This window comes from Trachymyrmex septentrionalis, unplaced genomic scaffold (genome assembly GCF_001594115.1).
Source record: "Trachymyrmex septentrionalis isolate Tsep2-gDNA-1 unplaced genomic scaffold, Tsep1.0 scaffold62, whole genome shotgun sequence".
Classification (NCBI taxonomy): domain Eukaryota; kingdom Metazoa; phylum Arthropoda; class Insecta; order Hymenoptera; family Formicidae; genus Trachymyrmex; species Trachymyrmex septentrionalis.
Window position 1 is genome coordinate 1,598,417 of NW_017305800.1, and position 17,936 is coordinate 1,616,352.

The following is a 17,936-nucleotide window of genomic DNA, read 5'->3' on the forward strand; positions in this document are numbered from 1 at the left end:
GTAGGAAGGACGTGGTGGTGTCCCGCTTGCTTCGCCGCGCTTCACCTCGCCGCGCTTCGCCTCTTCTCGCTTCGGATCGTCTCGGAAGAAGCATCGCCTGCATGGACGCTTCATGTACGTGCCCTCCTCGAGATATTCAACAAACGCGATATGATTTATATCGGACCGGCTACCGGTGCGGATCAATAATTTGTCCATCTAAGTAAAGAAAATATTTTTTTTTTTTCACCAGCTGATAATAGTTCATTATGAACTACCTGAGTACGTTGACCAGACAGTAGTAATTAGCAGATGAACGTAATCAATTGAGTAATACAAGTATTCTCTGACATAGAGAATATACATTCCAATACTCCGCATTGGCTTAACGGTATCTACTCAGACATCGAAAAGTGCATTCCCCTGCAACTTTAACGAATACCGCACATGCGATTACTTTTTTTTTATCCCGCATGTTGACCCATCAAAAACGTTAATTATTATCTGCGACCGAGTCTGTAAAAGAATTCCTTAAACGAAATCTGACTTTATTTGCGAATCTAATAGCAGTTATAGAGACACAGCAGCATCTCTTTTTTACGATGAGAATGCGAAGAATGCTTTGACACGAACAGCCTCCACGCAATTATCGTCATGGTGCACCATCGTCGTGGAATGTCATAAAAGATAAACTTCGAATCTCGTGGGAAATAACGTACATCACGAATATAATTCGAAAGGAAGTAAGAACTCCAAAATCCAGACGATGACTTCCATGTGTGGCAGCGGGAAGAGTCACGCCGTGATGAATTCTGGAAGTTATTACAGGCCTAGCCCTTTTGCTTATCAAGTAAGTTTGCTTATACATGTATATTTTAACAATTCTAGAGCAAATCATTTAATTTGAAACTCAACTTAAATTAGATAACTGATTTATTTTTTGTATATTCTTAAAGAGTATTCAATTGTTGTTTTTTATCAGATTTTAAAGATAGTCTTGATAAGTACGTATATAATAAGAACATCTTATTATTCAATAATAAAAGTGAGATTATAACCAAAAAAAAACCATTTTCCCGTTTCGTCAAGTCTACTTTTTTGCTGTAAAATGCTACAAGTTAAGTTGACTTGACAACATCAAAACGTATTTCTTCAACAAGTCGTTTTTTATTTGTCGAAGAAAAAGAGAATCTTGATAATTATAATATATTGAGTGTGTGTGTGTGTATGTGTGTGTGTGTGTGTGTGTGTGTGTGTGTGTGTGTATTTCGATTAATAAAATTTTATTATCATCTTTACAAGATATTCTTTAAATATTATATTAATTGAATTAACAAAAGTTATCAATATTTCAATATTAACTTCGAAACGATTATCATACTTGGTATCGGTAATGACTCTATCAGCTTATACGAGTTGTAAAAAAAATGAAAGTAGTTAACTCAGCAAACGCCTATAAAAACGTGTATGAGTTTTATTGAAAAATAAAATCGTAACCAGACAGACAAGATACACGGTTTTTATACGTTTATTTCTAATGACACAATCGTTCACTTTTTGAACAAAACACGTTTTTTCTGTGAATTTAAATACGTTGTTTGCTTATTCTCTAAAACTTGTTTCTAAAACTAGACTGATATTCGTAGTCGATTTTTATATTTAAGACTGTCTTAAGTACAGTCTTAAGATGTCATAAACCATTCAGAGGGTGATATTCATAGTCCGTTCTTATTTCAAAACTTTCTTAAGTAATATCTTAACTAATACCTTCTGATTGGTTCGTGACTTCTTAAGACTGTATAACTTAAGGACGGTCTTGAATATAAGATCTGACTATGAATATCAGCCAAGCCATATTAGCATATTAAGACGTTTTTTAAGACAGTCTTAAAATAAGACAGACTATACCCTTAGAGTGAATTGTCAGTCTAAAGAGTAAAATCTCACTCTTAAAGACTGAGATTTAAGCCATTCTTTTTCAAGACTGACTCAATTTTTACTCATTAAAATAAAATTTCTCTCCAAAGAATTTAGAGAGTATAAAATAAAATATAAAATTATATAATTATAAGTGTAGCATTAAATTTTGTAACTCCCAGTTTAAGGTCGATATTCATAGTCAGATCTTATATTCAAGACTATCTTAGGTACAGTCTTAAGAAGTCACAAACCAATCAGAGGGCCGTATTAGCGTCTTAAGACAGTCTTGAGATAAGAACGGACTATAAATACCGCTCTAAAATGCAAAATCTATATAATAAAATTAATCTGTAAAAGTCAAGAAAATTGCAATTTAGTGAAGCTTATTACATATTAAGAATGACTTTCACTATGTATGAATTTTTCTAACGAATGGATAGGAAGGAGAAGATCAGTTCTTTTATAATTCCTTTATAATATATATACATATATATATATATATACTTTACATCACGGAAACCTTCACCTTGCCTTGCACGAAAGCATTATATAATTTTATTCAGAAACACGATCATGTCTCACGTTCACGCGCAATGGCGAGACAGACCGTGTATCTTTACGCAAGACAGCAAACTTCAATTATGGCATTCAATAAGGGGGGATATTCCTCGCACTTACATTTATCCTTGCTCCCTACCTGTTTTTGTTATCTTTCCTTTTATATCTTCTTTTTCACTTAATAGGAAGTTTTTTAATCATTATCAAGAAAAGTACACCTGTGGGCCCTTTTTTGTACTTGTTAACGAGTCTGTATATCGTTACATTTATCGTCGCTCAGTTTCTTTCAGTAAAAGAAGCTATGCAACAATAAATATAACGACACCGACTGAAATAAGAACACGCGGCAAGATGAGCAAATGTATGTATAATTACATTTTTACACACACGCACATACAACTACTTTAAGAAGCACGGAGTTGATGAATTCTATAAATTTCTAATTTCGTGAAACTAACAATCCATTCTATTTTCATATATGTATATTTGAGACGTTTCCTTATAATATTAAATAAAAAATATTTAGATTTCGACACGTTTTAACTTCATTTACTTATCTTACGAATTATTAGACACACGCACACAAAAATTTGTTTGTCTTAATAAATTTTTTCAAGTTTCGCGAAACTAATAATAATCCATTCTATTTTTATACATTTTAGATCTTTTCTTATAATATATTAAATGAGAAAGTCTTAAATCTTTCTTGACAACTTCATTTACTTATCTTATGATCTTTCAAATTATTAAACATACTCATATAGGGATTATTTACGTTTTAACAATTTTTTTTCTTTTTATGCCAAAACCCATATCCTACACCAGCGTGGCGCCGTTCGCTTAATTGGCTGTTTAAACCCGATCGTCCGACACATTCGCAACCCGTACACAATGGTACCGTTATCGAGTCAACGACTGTGAGCGATAATTGCGACGATAGCGATGCACTTTACTCGCGGTAAATTGTATTATGTGCGATAACCATCCCTGATGAGATGCACCCTCGCAGTACCGAGAAAACTGGAATATGAACTCAAATCGTGTGGCCAGTAACGCTCAACATATCATTAGAAAAAACGGATCTCTCGCATGTATTGATTGTACGCATGCACGCAACGTTCGCACTTACGCTAATGATTATGGATAATATTTGAATTGTTCATCGCGCGCACGTTTAGACTGCCCCGGAACATTGACTGAATGATAATTAAGTCTCTTCGTTAATGAGCCGCGAGGTAAACTTCGATGAAATATATAAGGTATTACGTGTCCAGACATGCCTTTATTTATCCTCAAAATTACTATAATAGCTGACAGTTAGGTTCAACGTACCTGGAATATGAATATGTGATGGTGTATAAAAAGTGTCCCGTCATAAAGAGGAAGTAATTTAATAGCAATCTCAATCTTGAATTGAACGTTGACAAATCTCGACGGTTGAAAACTTTAAATTCGCAGGAATATTATGGAAGTGTTTTTAACTGATTCTTGAAGATGGAGAATCAATCTTGATTTTATGTCATTATATAATGTAGCTTCAAAGATCCGTATAATAAGTAACTTAACCTTGGAACTATGGAACGACGGACGATGATTTGTCTGCCACTTTTCTAATCGAATTATGTAAGTGATTGTAATCTCCAGTATAGACGAAAAAATTGTTACTGATATGAAATCTCGCGGAAGTATCGCAAAAATATCCATATAATGGAACAAATTATAACTGTATTCTCAGTATCCTCTCTTTGTCTCTTTCTTTCTCTCTGTATTCTTGAGAACTTGACTTGGTAAATTTAAACGCGGGAACAACATTGCCAGTAACGTTTATGAAATACTAATGAGCGATTATATAAAATAATCCAATGATATGTATCCACAAAACAAACGAAGGAAGTTCCCATATACGTACTTCTGCTTTAGATATCATCGTATTTCCTCCAGCAAAGCTCGCGTGAAGCTTAAGCTTTCAGTGTAAGGAAATTCTTGCGTGAAAGAAATACGAATTAAGAACACGGCGGATTCAACTCGTTGTCTATTGTATCGTTGAAATATACATATTTGCATATCGTAAGGATCTTGCGAGAAACGTAATCGCAAAGATAATGATAAACTGACAATAAATCTTTCCAACTGATTTGCCGACGCCCATACATATTCGATCGATTCCTGTTGTGAGGATCTCTCCGAGTCGATTTAAGATAATACAAAGTATCTGCGGAATATTCTCAACTTCTTACGCGATATATGTAATCGACACATTTTTTTGAAATACCCAAGCATGCCAATCGTGATTATTTGTGAATGAAATCATACTTTGACTTCGTCTGGCACAAATAACGTAACTGCGACTTCGCAAGGCCCGGCCCTGGACAGGCGTTACAATCTGTGTGTACCAGTTCCAGGTATACACACGTTCCTAGGGACCCTTATTAAACCAGACAAGGACGAGAGTTGCGGCAGCGTCCTTGAAGGATCTTTGCACTCGGCAAAGTTGCTCATACTCGCATCTTCTCGCGTTTTCTTCGTGCTGCCCCTACGAAGGCCGCGCATTGACTTCGTCCAGGTCATGGTACGCACACGGACAATTGCGTTACACCGGCACCTTCATCAAACTATTATTTACGGACCGAGGTCAAATTTCTTAACCGTCCTCAAATATTAGCCCTCGTGTTCTGCGCTATACTATTAGCAGAAATTTTCGCAGAATACGTTCCTATCTTCTTCATACCGTAGCAATCCATGAGCCTTGTTCCTATCATTCTCCATCGTTCTTTAATTAACTGAATCCTTGGCGAATGGTTGACAGTTAGCAGCCTGAGTGTCATTTGAAATGTTATTTATATAGTTATAAAATTTTCATAAGGCGGCGGAGGTAACAGCCTTTTCAGGAATCGCATAGCTGTTACCACGCTTTGTGATCCACATAGTTGGATATGCTTGGCAACGCTACTTAAGTGCCGCCGAGGATTATTCTTACGGCCTGCATCTTTGAAGAATATGAGAGGAAATGATAAAAAAAGATAAAAGGATACACTAAAAAGATAAAAGATACGCTAAAAAGATAAAGGAATATACTATAAAAGGTGAAAGGACATACATTAGAAAGAATATCGCAGATATAATTCGGATTAACAGTTTTCTCTCTGATATTTAAATTTGAGATTGCTTTTTTCATATATTTGAAAAATTAAGAGAAATACCTGTATAAATATTTTTTTTACAAGCATCAATTAAAAAAAGAAACAAGAAACTTGAAATAATTACAATATATAATATTTAATTATCAAATATTTTTTCGTTTGTGACAGTACCTTCTGAAAGAAAGTGATCGTTGATCAAGTAGTGAAATGATAATAAAATCAATACGACTTTAAAGTAAGATTGTATACTGCAAAATGACATGTCATCATATGCATGCGCTAATTTGCTTATATTTGCATGGATCATCAATTCCAATACAGTACCTTTAAAATTAAATACAAATTATTAAGTAAATTAATTTCTGCAAATTTATTTTTAAAACTTTCACAAAATATTGATTTAAGAAAAAATAAATTATGCACCGCAAATCTTTTATGAATGTAATTGCAACATCATAAGAAAAATATAAATAAGTAACATGCAATAAATTAAAACTATATCGCGCTTCATATTATCTACGCTACCGTGGATTGATAATATCATCATCGCGATAATAACGACAAATCTGAAATAATTGCAAATCAGTTTAACGCTTATTTTATTTCAATACAGTAAAGATAAAAGGATACACTAAAAAGATAAAGGAATATATAAAAAAGATAAAAGGATACATTAAAAAGAATATCGCAGATATAATTCGGGCTAACAGTTTTCTCTTTAATAACATGTATGAATATGCTGGATTTTAAAATTGTTTTATAAAATATTAGTAATTTTTTAGTGTACTCTAAATATTAAATAAAATTAACACAATACCAGTCTTTTTTATTTTCATAAATAATTCGAGCAATAACATAATACAACATGTGCAAAGAATTGCATGTAACAAAGAAAAATAAAAGATAAACATCACGGAATATTTTTTATGAAATCGTGACAATCTATAAGTTTCTAACGGTTCCTTCTTTATATCTGGACATCGCATTCGATACGGTCGATTTCATCGGTGCATTCGAGATTCCACCTGTTTGAACAAGATGCGAGGACGCGTATAAAATGTCTTGCACTAATAATTTGACGACGAATGCAAAATCGTCGGAATTTAATATCGTCATAAACACTTCGAAATTCTAAGCAAAAACATTTTCCGAGATTCTTATTAATAAGAAACATAACTTATCACTGCAACCTAAAATTGTTTTTAGATCTTTCTAGCTGTAATATAAATCACGTTCTCCATTAAAATAACACAAACATTGAAAACGTTAAATACAAATACTTTTACTATTAATTCGCACTTTCGTAGATGATATAAAGGATCACAAGCATATGTTTTAGACATATATTTTAGACCTTGAATTAATTAACACTTAAAATCCACTAAAAATTAAGATTTTTGGAGGTCGACATATACAATTTTGATCTAAATATTTATTATTTTATATCTAACAACTTTTTTTTTATGAGCTGGTTAAAGCTTTGTAATGTTTATCGGAAATATCATTTAGATCTTACGAGGAACACTTAACCGTTTCGACTTTTATGAAAGCAGCCATGCTTGAAAATGTCGACAACACTTGCGTATGGCATATTTACCGCTAGACGAAATATTATGAATTTTCTACACGATCCCATCCGACAAGTCGAGCAAAGCTGAACGTGTTATTTCCATCTCAACACTTCGAAAATTTCTTCTTATCCATGCATTCCGTGCCGTCGATGGTACCGTTAACAGGATTACTGTACACGTTTATATTTATAGCATATATATATATATATATATATATTATTCAGCAATAAGTCGCGTGCCACCTGTCTCGCTTCGCTACGAATGTATACCAGATGAAAATAAAGGACATTAAGAAATTATACCTCTTACAAAAAATAAGAAAAAATGCTGTGCGCATGCATTTATCGGAAAACATATTATATGAGAAGATACTATTATATAATATATGTTTCGTTATGCAATTACAATAACAAATTGAGAAATTTGTAACATTTTATATTTTAAATTATCTTTTAAATTAAAATTTAAAAACATATTTAATCATTGAGAAACAATCAATAGATAAAAAATAATATTAAGATTAATGATCCTCGTTACAGAATGACTATTATTTATCGCCAAGATCACCTTGGTCTAGGACATCAGTAGCACGAAGAAATGGTAATACTACATGGAGGTTTGGCAGTGCCATGTTAATTATATCAGCTATGGTAGTCTTGATCGTAGTTCTGGCAATTGCTGGATTAGCTCTGTGGATGGGTGGTACGTTGAATGTTGAATTTATCATCCATTAAGTTGCTTAATTAAATTTTATATAAAAGTTTCGTGCATGTAAAAAAGTTACAAAAGTAGACAAATAAATTTAAATACTATTTCATAAAAATGTTTACTTGTTTTCAATTGAATTCAAAGTAAATCAAATAATAAATTACATAAAACTAATTATTATTAATTAAATGTTTCAGCTTTTCGAACAGATTCAAAAAATGGTGAGTTTTCTATATTCAAATAACACACATAATAATAAATAGCGAAATACCTTCACGTCTCAACCTTACCGTTTCTCGGTTACAGCTATCATTGGATTTTCATGTAGCATCAGAATAATAAGAGGCGAGAGGTATAATCCTATGTTAAAACTTAACACAAGCATGGTCTTCCGAGAAAAAGAACGAAAATTCAAAAATATTGTAAGCAAAATGCATTTCAAAATTTCTACTACGTGTGTGAGGGGAAAAATCTCTTAAAAATTCAGTATATTGTTATTTCCAGTTTGAGCTTCTATTTAGGAGAAGCGTGCTCGGTTTATCTTACAAACAAACCATGATAGACAAGTTTGAGAATGGGACTTTAAAAGTTTTCTTCAGATTGTATCTCGATCGAAGGAAGATACCACGGTCGATCGTAAATGTCGAAGACACCATCCAAGACATTATTGCCAAGGAAACATACTCTATATCATCATTATTCAAAGATATAGAATTAGACCTCACGTCTACATCAGTGAAAAGTGAGTAGCGATAAGTTTAATGAATCAGCTTTAGGCAAAATTGCACAAAAGCATTAAAATTTTAATTATAGATTTCCGTATTTCTGCTACTTATTTTCTCGCGTCGATCATTCAGTGTTTCTTGGTTATTCTTTTTTATTTCTACTTTTCATTTAAATTCTTCTTATTTTCGTTATTAAAACTTTTCTTCATTTTCATATTTTTTTTCACAAACATGTTTCGCTCATTCTTCCTCTTACACATTATATTTTGCACAATTAATATAATTCATTAATTCTATCCATTAACTTCTAACAAAATTCGTTTAGCTACAAATATTGCATTTCATGTACTCATCCAAATCGGAAGTCGAAACTGTCTAAATCAAAATTGCTTATTGCTGCATTTGTTTGTTCTTGATCAAATAAAGTCAATTTCGAATAAAAATTTTTTGTAAAAATTCTTTGTAAACATTCCAGGAATAAATCAAGAAAATATCGTGACCCAGAAACAAGGCCAGCAGAAACATACTATGATTACTAAAAATGGTTTATTACGACCAAATAGAAATAGCAGCTTGATTATGAGTTCAAAATCCAAAACAAAACCAACCAAGACCGACAGCGAGCCGAATATAGACTTCAACAACATTCCAACTATCCAGGGTACCTACAGAGCAACGAAAATTAATATTACCGCAGAAAATTCAACTAAAGGAATGTCCGAGCCGATAATAGATAATAAAGCTACTACTAGGAGAACGCCATCGCAAAAGCACACCACGACATCAGAAAAAGTACTCAATCGCGTAGAATCTTCGCCGACTGACGAACCTTCGACATTGTTCACAAAATCCACAACAGCTATGGTTAATAAAGATAAATTGAACGAAAAACAAGAGAATGAAATGAAAACTACGTCTTCAGGAACCACAACTGTTCGTAGCGATTTGAATATTTTCAAAGACTTTCTCAATCCAAATTTTGAGAATAATTCACCATGGAAACCAATCGTGCCAGGATATGTAAACACGGAATTCAAGTTGTTACCTAACGATGATGTCAGAAAAACCAGTTATACAGAGTCGACCACGCGGACAGCCATTTCGAGGACGAGTGATTTTCATGATAACGTAAAAATGCCTAATGATGGAACTAGCACAACATCAACGGTGCCAAAGCTACCATTAAGTTCTGTTAATTTTCGTGATGTATCCGAAATAAATACCTTCGATATCGACAACACCGATTTTCCGCGAGATAGAATCGATCCAGGTCTTACCAAATCAAACAATCATGAGAAACTGGATATTGAAGTCGCCGGTCAGCTGCCTTCGGAAATGTACAGTGTCAAATTAAAAGCTTCATCATATGATGGCAATGAAAGAGTAACTTCTAACTCTGAGAGCTCGATGACTCGCGGAGTCCCCGAAAATATTTCAATACAAAATAATGCCTTTCAAGAAAAGCATAAAGATTCAAACGCTACTCGAAAAACAGAAGTAAAGTTTGATAATTCAGCATCGTCGATGGTGCCTAACGAGAAAATTATGAATGACTCGCTCACGAGCGGTGTTGGTGTAGCGGAACCTATACTAGACACGGAAGTCGAATTAGAAGCGAAGAATCGATACAGAGGAAGCAGTATTCTGGCGCTGACCACAGATGAAGACATGTTGCAAAATAGAAAAGTTAATATTAATCACCAACCGATTTATACGAGTTACAATACTCCTGATTTAAATGGTGGTAGTCTCGGATCCAGCTTGATTGAGAATCCAGCAACAACGAAACCTTTTAGACATACGATACCCGTCGACAAAATCACGTCCGTAGTAAATTATGGTATCAACGTTCCTTTTGATAACTTGGATGCTCCATCTCTTTCGGATGACGCGTCCAATGATGAAAAATTGTTCCAAGATAAAGTTCTGACGCCATTACCACCAAAGAGAATCGTCGAGATGGAAACTTCTGTTGTGGAGCACGACGATACGATGGCCCAGCTACAAAGTGGACAAATTACGTCGATAGAGCCAAATATCGTAAAAGATGACAATAAATCGTACTTTAGCACAACGGAGAGTTACTCAGAGCCAAAATTGATCGCTAAAGATTCGAGCGGTAAGAGAGGTATATCGAGAAATTCAACTTTCGTCGAAATCGATACTGTCAAGCATACGCCTGGTGAATCTGAAGAAAACTCGGAGTCACAAAACACGGACGAAGTGACAGTCAACAATGATGAATTACAAAAAAAGAAGGTTTATAACGAGACTTTAAAAGCCTATGTAGTAGAAAATCTCGTGACGTTGGCGCCTGTCAAGAGCAACACAGGAATTGGTAGGCCGGTGCGACCAAAACCAAAGATCGACTTTCCTGATGCGACCCTTTTGGAGCAATTATTCGGAGTGCGCGATTACATGCACGACAGAGGCATAACGAATACCGAATCCACATCTGAAGCTTCCTCCTCGCACAAGATACAAAACTCTACAAAGTCCGATGAGAAAGAGAAGAATTCAAATCATAAAAGCACTATAGTGGAACAGATAGTCGAAGTCGTAACTTCCATTAGCACCAGAGTGTCGTCCAATATTAAAAGCGATCCAGTCATCTTGAAATTCATCGTCACCAATTCCACCACTAATCCAGTTGTTCATTCGGAGAAGTCTTCGACGTCGAACGACGAAGCAGATAAATCATCCGAATCGACTGTCAATACAACGGAGACGATACTTTCGTTGATTCAGAAACGGCCATTTTTATCGGCGGCAAATTTAAGGACGATGCAGACGTCGGACAGAAAAATGTCACTTGAAGAGAATAGAATTCTGTTGGAAAAGCTCAAGCAACTCGCGCAAATCAAAACGAATGACGATCTCATACAAATTACTAGGAACAATTTAAACTTGAGCGAGATGTTGCAATCTCAAGACCACGCGCTATCGTTAGATATTGAAGAGCTGAAGAAAATCGCCGATGTTGTGACTGGAAATGAGACTCTGAAGAACGCGAGTTCGGAATTTACATTGAGTCGGGACGGTGTGGAAATATTTACTAAAGTACTAAATAAGGAAGAGGACGAGACATACGAGACACATACAGTACCAACAATCCAAAAACTCAGCAAGACTAATATAGGCGAGTAAAAATTAGTTCGCAGAAGCTAGCGGATTAGTAGCTTCTGTAGTTTCTTTACTACAATCATATTGAATTACACTAAAAATTAAATTTTTTTCTTATTCTTGCTGCATAAATTTTTTCACGTACCATCATATTTAATGATATAAATTTGTAAAATATATTTTTCCTTTTTTTCATTATCCTATATTAATAAGTGCTTGGATGTTTGTATGTATTTTACTTCAGTAAAAGTAGACATTATAAAGATTGATAAAACTTTACAACTATTTATATTAATTCATAAATTAAAAAGGAAATCCATAAACCGAAAATTCTTAATTCAGTGTATTCCATCAACTGTCACACACACACACACACAAAAATATAATAAAACATCATCCAAAAAAATTCATATATTTTAATATATTACCTACTTATAATAAACGTACCGTATTTTCGCAGATAGTTGCGTTGGCTTCCTTTGTGGAGATGGGAAATGCTTAGACTCCAGCGCGATTTGTAACATGCTAGTAGAATGTCCAGGCGCGGAGGACGAGGCTAATTGCACGTGTGCTGATTTCCTCAAAACACAGCTATTGTATCAGAAGATTTGTGACGGTATCGCCGATTGTTGGGATTATTCGGACGAGAGCAATTGCGGTAAAATTATTTAATTCGGATTGTCACGATAACTCATAAAACTTAATTAATTAAATTTCAATTAGCTCCAATTAACTTTCAAGGGTCACCTAAAAATCTTCTCACGTTTCTCCTCACGTCTGATTTCTTACTCGTTTAATTTTATAGATTGGTGCGAGAAAGGTCAATTCGTATGTGGTAACAGCAAATCCTGTGTCGATACAAATAAAGTATGCAATGGTTTTAGCGATTGTCCCGGCGGTGAAGATGAAAAGAAATGTACCGCTTTAATAGATAACGAAGAAAACATAGCTGAATCACGAATTGATCTTGTCTTGACGAAAAACTTATCAAAAAATCATTCCGAGATGGTCAAACGTCTCGATCAAGTAATCGAGAGAAACAAAGAATCTTCTATTACAGAAAGAGACACAACCACTCTACAACCACCATATATTCTCCCTGATAATTTACAATCTGAAAGATTAATGAACGACAAGAATGATCTATCTTTAAAGTTAATCAATCAGGAATTGGCTCGGAATAGAGGTGTGGAAGAGAGTAACATCGAAGTTGCAGTTTCCAGTAGAGAAACATCTTCGAACATTTTAAGGAACGGTTTGATTCCGGCGAATAATTTGCATGACAAAGATAACAGAACCTTTCCAGTAGCAAAAGTTTATAACAATAACGAGATCGATAATTACAATAATAAAGGAATACTTAGCATCCGAAAAAATGGTAAATGGGGAAAACTTTGTTTTATGGATACGAATAGTTTCACACAAGAGCAGCACGCACGTCAACTTACGTGGTCCATCGAGGATCTTGCCAAAGCAGCGTGTAAGGCCATTACGTATCAGTAAGTATGACATCACCGTTAAAATTTCGATTAACAGAAGTTTCTTTACAAAGTCATTTCTATAATAAAATCAAATTTCTATTTTTTCTTTTCTTTTACATTTTTTTCTATAACAAATTTTTTTATGCTGAAAGTCCTTTGTTTGCAGAGATTATGAAATGGTGGAAAAAGTGCTAGATCAAAACCCGCCATCGAATCAATTTTACTATACTTTGTCGTATGATAAATCAGATCTTTCGGATATAACAGCTTTGTCTTTCAAATCATGTCAGTGCCCAAGCGGCGAGGTTCTTAAAATAAGATGCAAAAATTTCGAATGCGGGATAAGAACTCAGGTGGCATCGACCGCGAGGTATGTCTTCATAAAATATTGCTGCACTAATTCCGTCGGGCATGAAGCTCGGAATTAAACATTTTAAAGCAAATTATTTTGTTTTTGTCATTTTCAGGATTGTCGGCGGTGCTAGCAGTTCCGTGGGCAATTGGCCATGGCAAGTAGCCTTATACAAGGATGGAAATTATCAATGCGGTGGTGCATTAATCAATAACAAATGGGTTATCAGTGCTGGACACTGCTTTTACCAGTAAGTTGAAAGATGACAATTTTTTGTATTGTATATAGCTTCAATACAAGATTTTAATTGAAAATATTGCCTAAGCGCACAGAATAATTATTGGGTTGCAAGAATCGGTGCAACTCGTAGAGGAAGTTTCCGAAGCCCACACGAGCAACTCTTACGGGTGGATTATATATCACTACATCCGGATTATGTTAATAACGTATTTCTCAATGATATAGCTGTAATAAGACTCGAACGAGCAGTCAGATTCAGCGATTATATAAGACCAGTATGTCTCCCGAAAGCAGCAGTTCTCACTGGGACTGTATGCGTAGTCACTGGATGGGGTCAGTTATATGAAGTCGGCAGGGTATTTCGTAAGTGTAGGATAAATTCATCTTGGCAAAGATGATCGTAATCTTACATTAAAAAGATTTTATGTAATATAAATCCTGTTACTTACATTTAACAGCTGATACATTGCAAGAAGTACAAATTCCAGTCATGTCGACAGAAGATTGTCGAAGGAAGACTCTATTCTTGCCGCTATATAGCATTACAAATGGAATGCTCTGCGCAGGATTGGAAAACGGTGGCAAAGACGCCTGTCTTGGAGACAGTGGTGGTCCTTTGGTATGCTTATCACCGTTTGAAAATCGTTATGTACTACAAGGTATGAAATTGAATACTTAATAAATAAATTTCTCTATCCCTTCATCTAAATATAAATATCTTTTTTTTAGGGATTACTTCAAATGGCTATGGATGCGGAAGGCGAGAACGACCGGGCGTCTATACGAAAATTTATTCTTATATGTCATATATTGATGATGTTATCACACAGAAAGATATCCAACCGTCTGCAGTAGAGTTCTGCAAAGGTCACAGATGTCCTCTCGGAGAGTGTTTACCCAAATCACGTATCTGTAATGGATTTTTGGAATGTTCCGACGGCAGCGACGAACGGGATTGTACCACAATCTCGCGATAATACAAGACTGATATGTCAATATGATAATGTAAACGTGATTTATATTTATATAAGTAAACAGCGCAGTCCGATGAATAGATATAGTTTCATTAAAGGAAAACTAACGCAATTGTATATAAATTATACGTAAAGATACGTCGCATCAACGTCTTATTAAGGCAGTACATATAAGTGTATTTTTACTTTCTCAAGTCATACAAACAATTTTATGGTACTATAATTATCTTTCTATATATAAAGATGTGGTAATATCAATCTGCAGATAATGCGAGTTTGATATTAATTCATGCAAGTATCTACAACGTGCAATTAACAAATAAAATTTGCTTGAAAAGAATGGATCATAAACGGTTTAAAATATAAAAGCGAATTACAAAAGGAAATATGATAGAACATTCCACGTTCTTTTATAGTATAGAAATAGAATTAAAGTACACTATAAGCAGCAAAATTCAATAGACTGTTGCGAAATTTTAGAGATTATAGTTATATCTTCAAAAGAAAGATTCTTTTACTTCTAGACTAATTGTATATATATCGAGAAAAAGTAAAAAAAACTTTGCGATTATTTATTTAGAACGTTACAAATCTCTCTCAATGTCGTGTTATTAATGGTCAGTTATTTCAGTATACAGATCTCTATATAGATAATGATGTTCACGCAGAAATTAACTTGATTTGTATTCTGCTTTTAGACAAATGTTTTAAATTATGCTATTGGCAAGATCTAATCAAATAAAAAGTCTCTCTAGTCTATAATGTAAAAAGACACGACTTATCTTCACAGTAATGTGTACATATATTACGAAATTATTATAAAATTTATAATTAATGTGAAGTTTACAAGAAAAAATGGCAAGAAATATATTCTTTTTGTAAAATTCATGTTCTTTTCATTGTCTTCAATTTTTAGTTGGACAATTAGAAGGTAATTATGCAATATAATGATACAAAGAATGATATACAACTTCACTTTATTAGTCAGATTTTCATCACCAAAAATCATGTCCACGAAAAATATTAAATATATCGTACATATTAACGTTTAAATAAAAGCTTTCGTAAATAATTTTACAATACTGTTATCAGATTAAAAATAGATGAAATAATTATGTATTTTATTACAAATTGTGCGATATGAACAAACAAATAATTGCTAATGATGTCGCTGTTTTGTTCATTACAAATGTCATTTAGTACTTTACTTAAGTAATTTTATCTTACTCAAGTAATATTAGTATTACTTTCGTTAAATGTCACACTGTTAGATTTCTATTTCATTTCTTGATTATTGATATCTCATTTGTAAATATTGTATAATACTGAACTCGACAGAGTAAAAGAGTAGAGGCAAAATATATCGAACTATTGATGATGGCATCCGACACCATTTAGGAGTAATGCTCAGAGGCCTAGTATATCTGGTTCCTGATAGCTGTACATGTACAATGTTCATTTCATCCGGCATACCATAAAGTTCTGTGCAGCGACAGGTTTGAGCAATACTTCTCGTACGATAAAAAATGGTGTAAATGTATAAAAGAGCGACTCGAAGACGATAAAACTTTTGTCCATACTATGTTTAACATCATTCGTTATGTCTTCTCTCATTTTTGATCTTAAAATATATAAATATATAATACCTATACCACAGAAAAAGAAATTCCGTAATAATCCACAATAACTCCACTAGATATATTACAACCATTAAAGGAGTTCAGCATTTTGCAAAAGTAGATTATCTTGAGATTCAAGATATTCAATGATTTAATACAATTAAATACTTTAGCCTGATAATAGAAGAAGAGGTAAAATAATAGAAGAGATAAAAGAATCCTCAAACAGCAAAAAATTTCTCAAACAATTTAACAATACGTCGTTACTGTTAATTACCGAATGCATTTCGTCGATGTGTACAACTTATTATGTTCAGGAACATAGTGATATATATATATATATATATATATATATGTGTGTGTATATATGATCGAAGCCAATCCATTAGACATAAGCGAGATATACAATACTAAATCTGATATTTTCTTTAATTCTGCACATTATTTGCAGAAGATAATAAATAATATTATTAATAAATTGATAATATCTTTGACGATCATACCTTTAATTATATTGTTAAGAAGATGCATTTTTAGGCTGTGCCTATAAATAAATTCTTCACTTTTAACCAAGAGAATCAACAGCCATGGTATTAAGACCGTTCTTGCTAATAATAGTCTTAAATTGTTCCGGTACTGGATATTCGCTCTGCAATGTAATATATTCACATACAATTACAAAAATTATAAAACTATAAATTGTAGGCTAACTTACATAATCTCCATTCGCTTTGGGCACCATGACGTTCATTTCACTAGATTTGCTGGTGATGAGTTCAACACCCAGGGAATCCGTACTTAAATACATTTGACAACCGTCCGTTTTATCAATAGAAATTGTAGGTACCTTTCCAAGTACCTGTAATAAATATATAAAAAAGATGTAATTATTAACATATGTTATTAACATATCAGGCTAAAACTCGAATCAGTACTCGCAGTAATTGGCAATATATTCAGAGCGCATTTCGATAACAATTGCCAGTGCGTAAGTGCTTGGCCTTGCAAACCATGCCGAACATGTATCGGTAGTGGAAGATATAGGAGCCTGACAGTTCTCCGAATTTCACACGCATAATTTCATTTGCATTAAAATATCATTTCAACAAGCATTGCGTATATAAAAATGCCGTGGAAAATTGGTAAGAACATTTTTTCTTATTTTTAACGCTATACTAAATAAAACATAAATAGTGTACGTCAAAATATCTATTTATTTTGCAAAAAAATTCGAACGAATGAAAATGTTTTAGGTGGAAATTTCGAAACTGTAGCGGTAACATGTGAGACAAATTGGAAAGACTGTGTAATCGCAACGGCAAATTATTTGTGGAGTGAGGTTGTATCTGATGTCGTAGATTATTTAGCAAAAGAAGGAATTATATGGGTATGCAATTATGTACACACTCCACGGATTATTATTAATCGCTTTTAAAGTTTTTGTTTTTGTTAGGGATTTATATTACAAACTAAATATTTTAAATCTACAAATTATTTTTGTTCTAGTTTCATAAAATTAAGAATTTTTTTCTGGTTAAGTTATTAT

The 17,936-nt window shown here is 33.5% G+C and overlaps 3 protein-coding genes across 7 annotated transcripts in view; 2 read left to right on the plus strand and 1 right to left on the minus strand.

Moving 5' to 3' along the window:
- Window positions 1-84: 84 nt before the first annotated feature.
- Window positions 85-15,273, plus strand: LOC108752920. The gene is made up of 13 exons (XM_018494143.1): window positions 85-829; window positions 7,708-7,870; window positions 8,074-8,097; window positions 8,183-8,298; window positions 8,381-8,618; window positions 9,077-11,740; window positions 12,185-12,382; window positions 12,530-13,223; window positions 13,372-13,575; window positions 13,673-13,807; window positions 13,883-14,160; window positions 14,256-14,456; window positions 14,527-15,273. The coding sequence occupies exons 1-13, from the start codon at window positions 746-748 to the stop codon at window positions 14,772-14,774; spliced, it is 5,247 nt and encodes a 1,748-aa protein (XP_018349645.1). The 5' UTR covers window positions 85-745; the 3' UTR covers window positions 14,775-15,273.
- A 1,603-nt stretch (window positions 15,274-16,876) lies between these two features.
- The window catches only part of LOC108752904 (adenylyl cyclase-associated protein 1), a 16,441-nt gene continuing 15,381 nt past the window's right edge, over window positions 16,877-17,936 (minus strand). Inside the window, exons 8-9 of one of the 2 annotated variants that reach the window (XM_018494097.1) lie at window positions 17,106-17,249; window positions 16,877-17,039 (exon numbers count right to left, since the gene is read on the minus strand). In XM_018494097.1, coding sequence (XP_018349599.1) covers window positions 16,956-17,039; window positions 17,106-17,249 — 228 coding nt within the window. In that variant the 3' untranslated portion in view covers window positions 16,877-16,955. The remainder of the gene's footprint in view (window positions 17,040-17,105; window positions 17,250-17,936) is intronic. The other variant, XM_018494098.1, reaches the window with a different exon arrangement.
- LOC108752903 overlaps window positions 17,382-17,936 on the plus strand; it is a 5,802-nt gene continuing 5,247 nt past the window's right edge. For 3 of the 4 annotated variants that reach the window (XM_018494093.1, XM_018494094.1, XM_018494096.1), the window contains exons 1-2: window positions 17,382-17,532; window positions 17,644-17,777. In XM_018494093.1, coding sequence (XP_018349595.1) covers window positions 17,517-17,532; window positions 17,644-17,777 — 150 coding nt within the window. In that variant the 5' untranslated portion in view covers window positions 17,382-17,516. Of the gene's footprint in view, window positions 17,533-17,643; window positions 17,778-17,936 lie in introns of those variants that run through there. The other variant, XM_018494095.1, reaches the window with a different exon arrangement.

Excerpts from the sequence above, each read along its gene's own strand:
- LOC108752920 (XM_018494143.1), top strand. The coding sequence starts at position 746 with ATGACTTCCATGTGTGGCAGCGGGAAGAGTCACGCCGTGATGAATTCT. Across the intron at positions 11,741-12,184 it reads ACTCAGCAAGACTAATATAG|ATAGTTGCGTTGGCTTCCTT; the intron begins GCGAGTAAAAAT and ends GTATTTTCGCAG. Across the intron at positions 14,161-14,255 it reads TGAAGTCGGCAGGGTATTTC|CTGATACATTGCAAGAAGTA; the intron begins GTAAGTGTAGGA and ends TACATTTAACAG.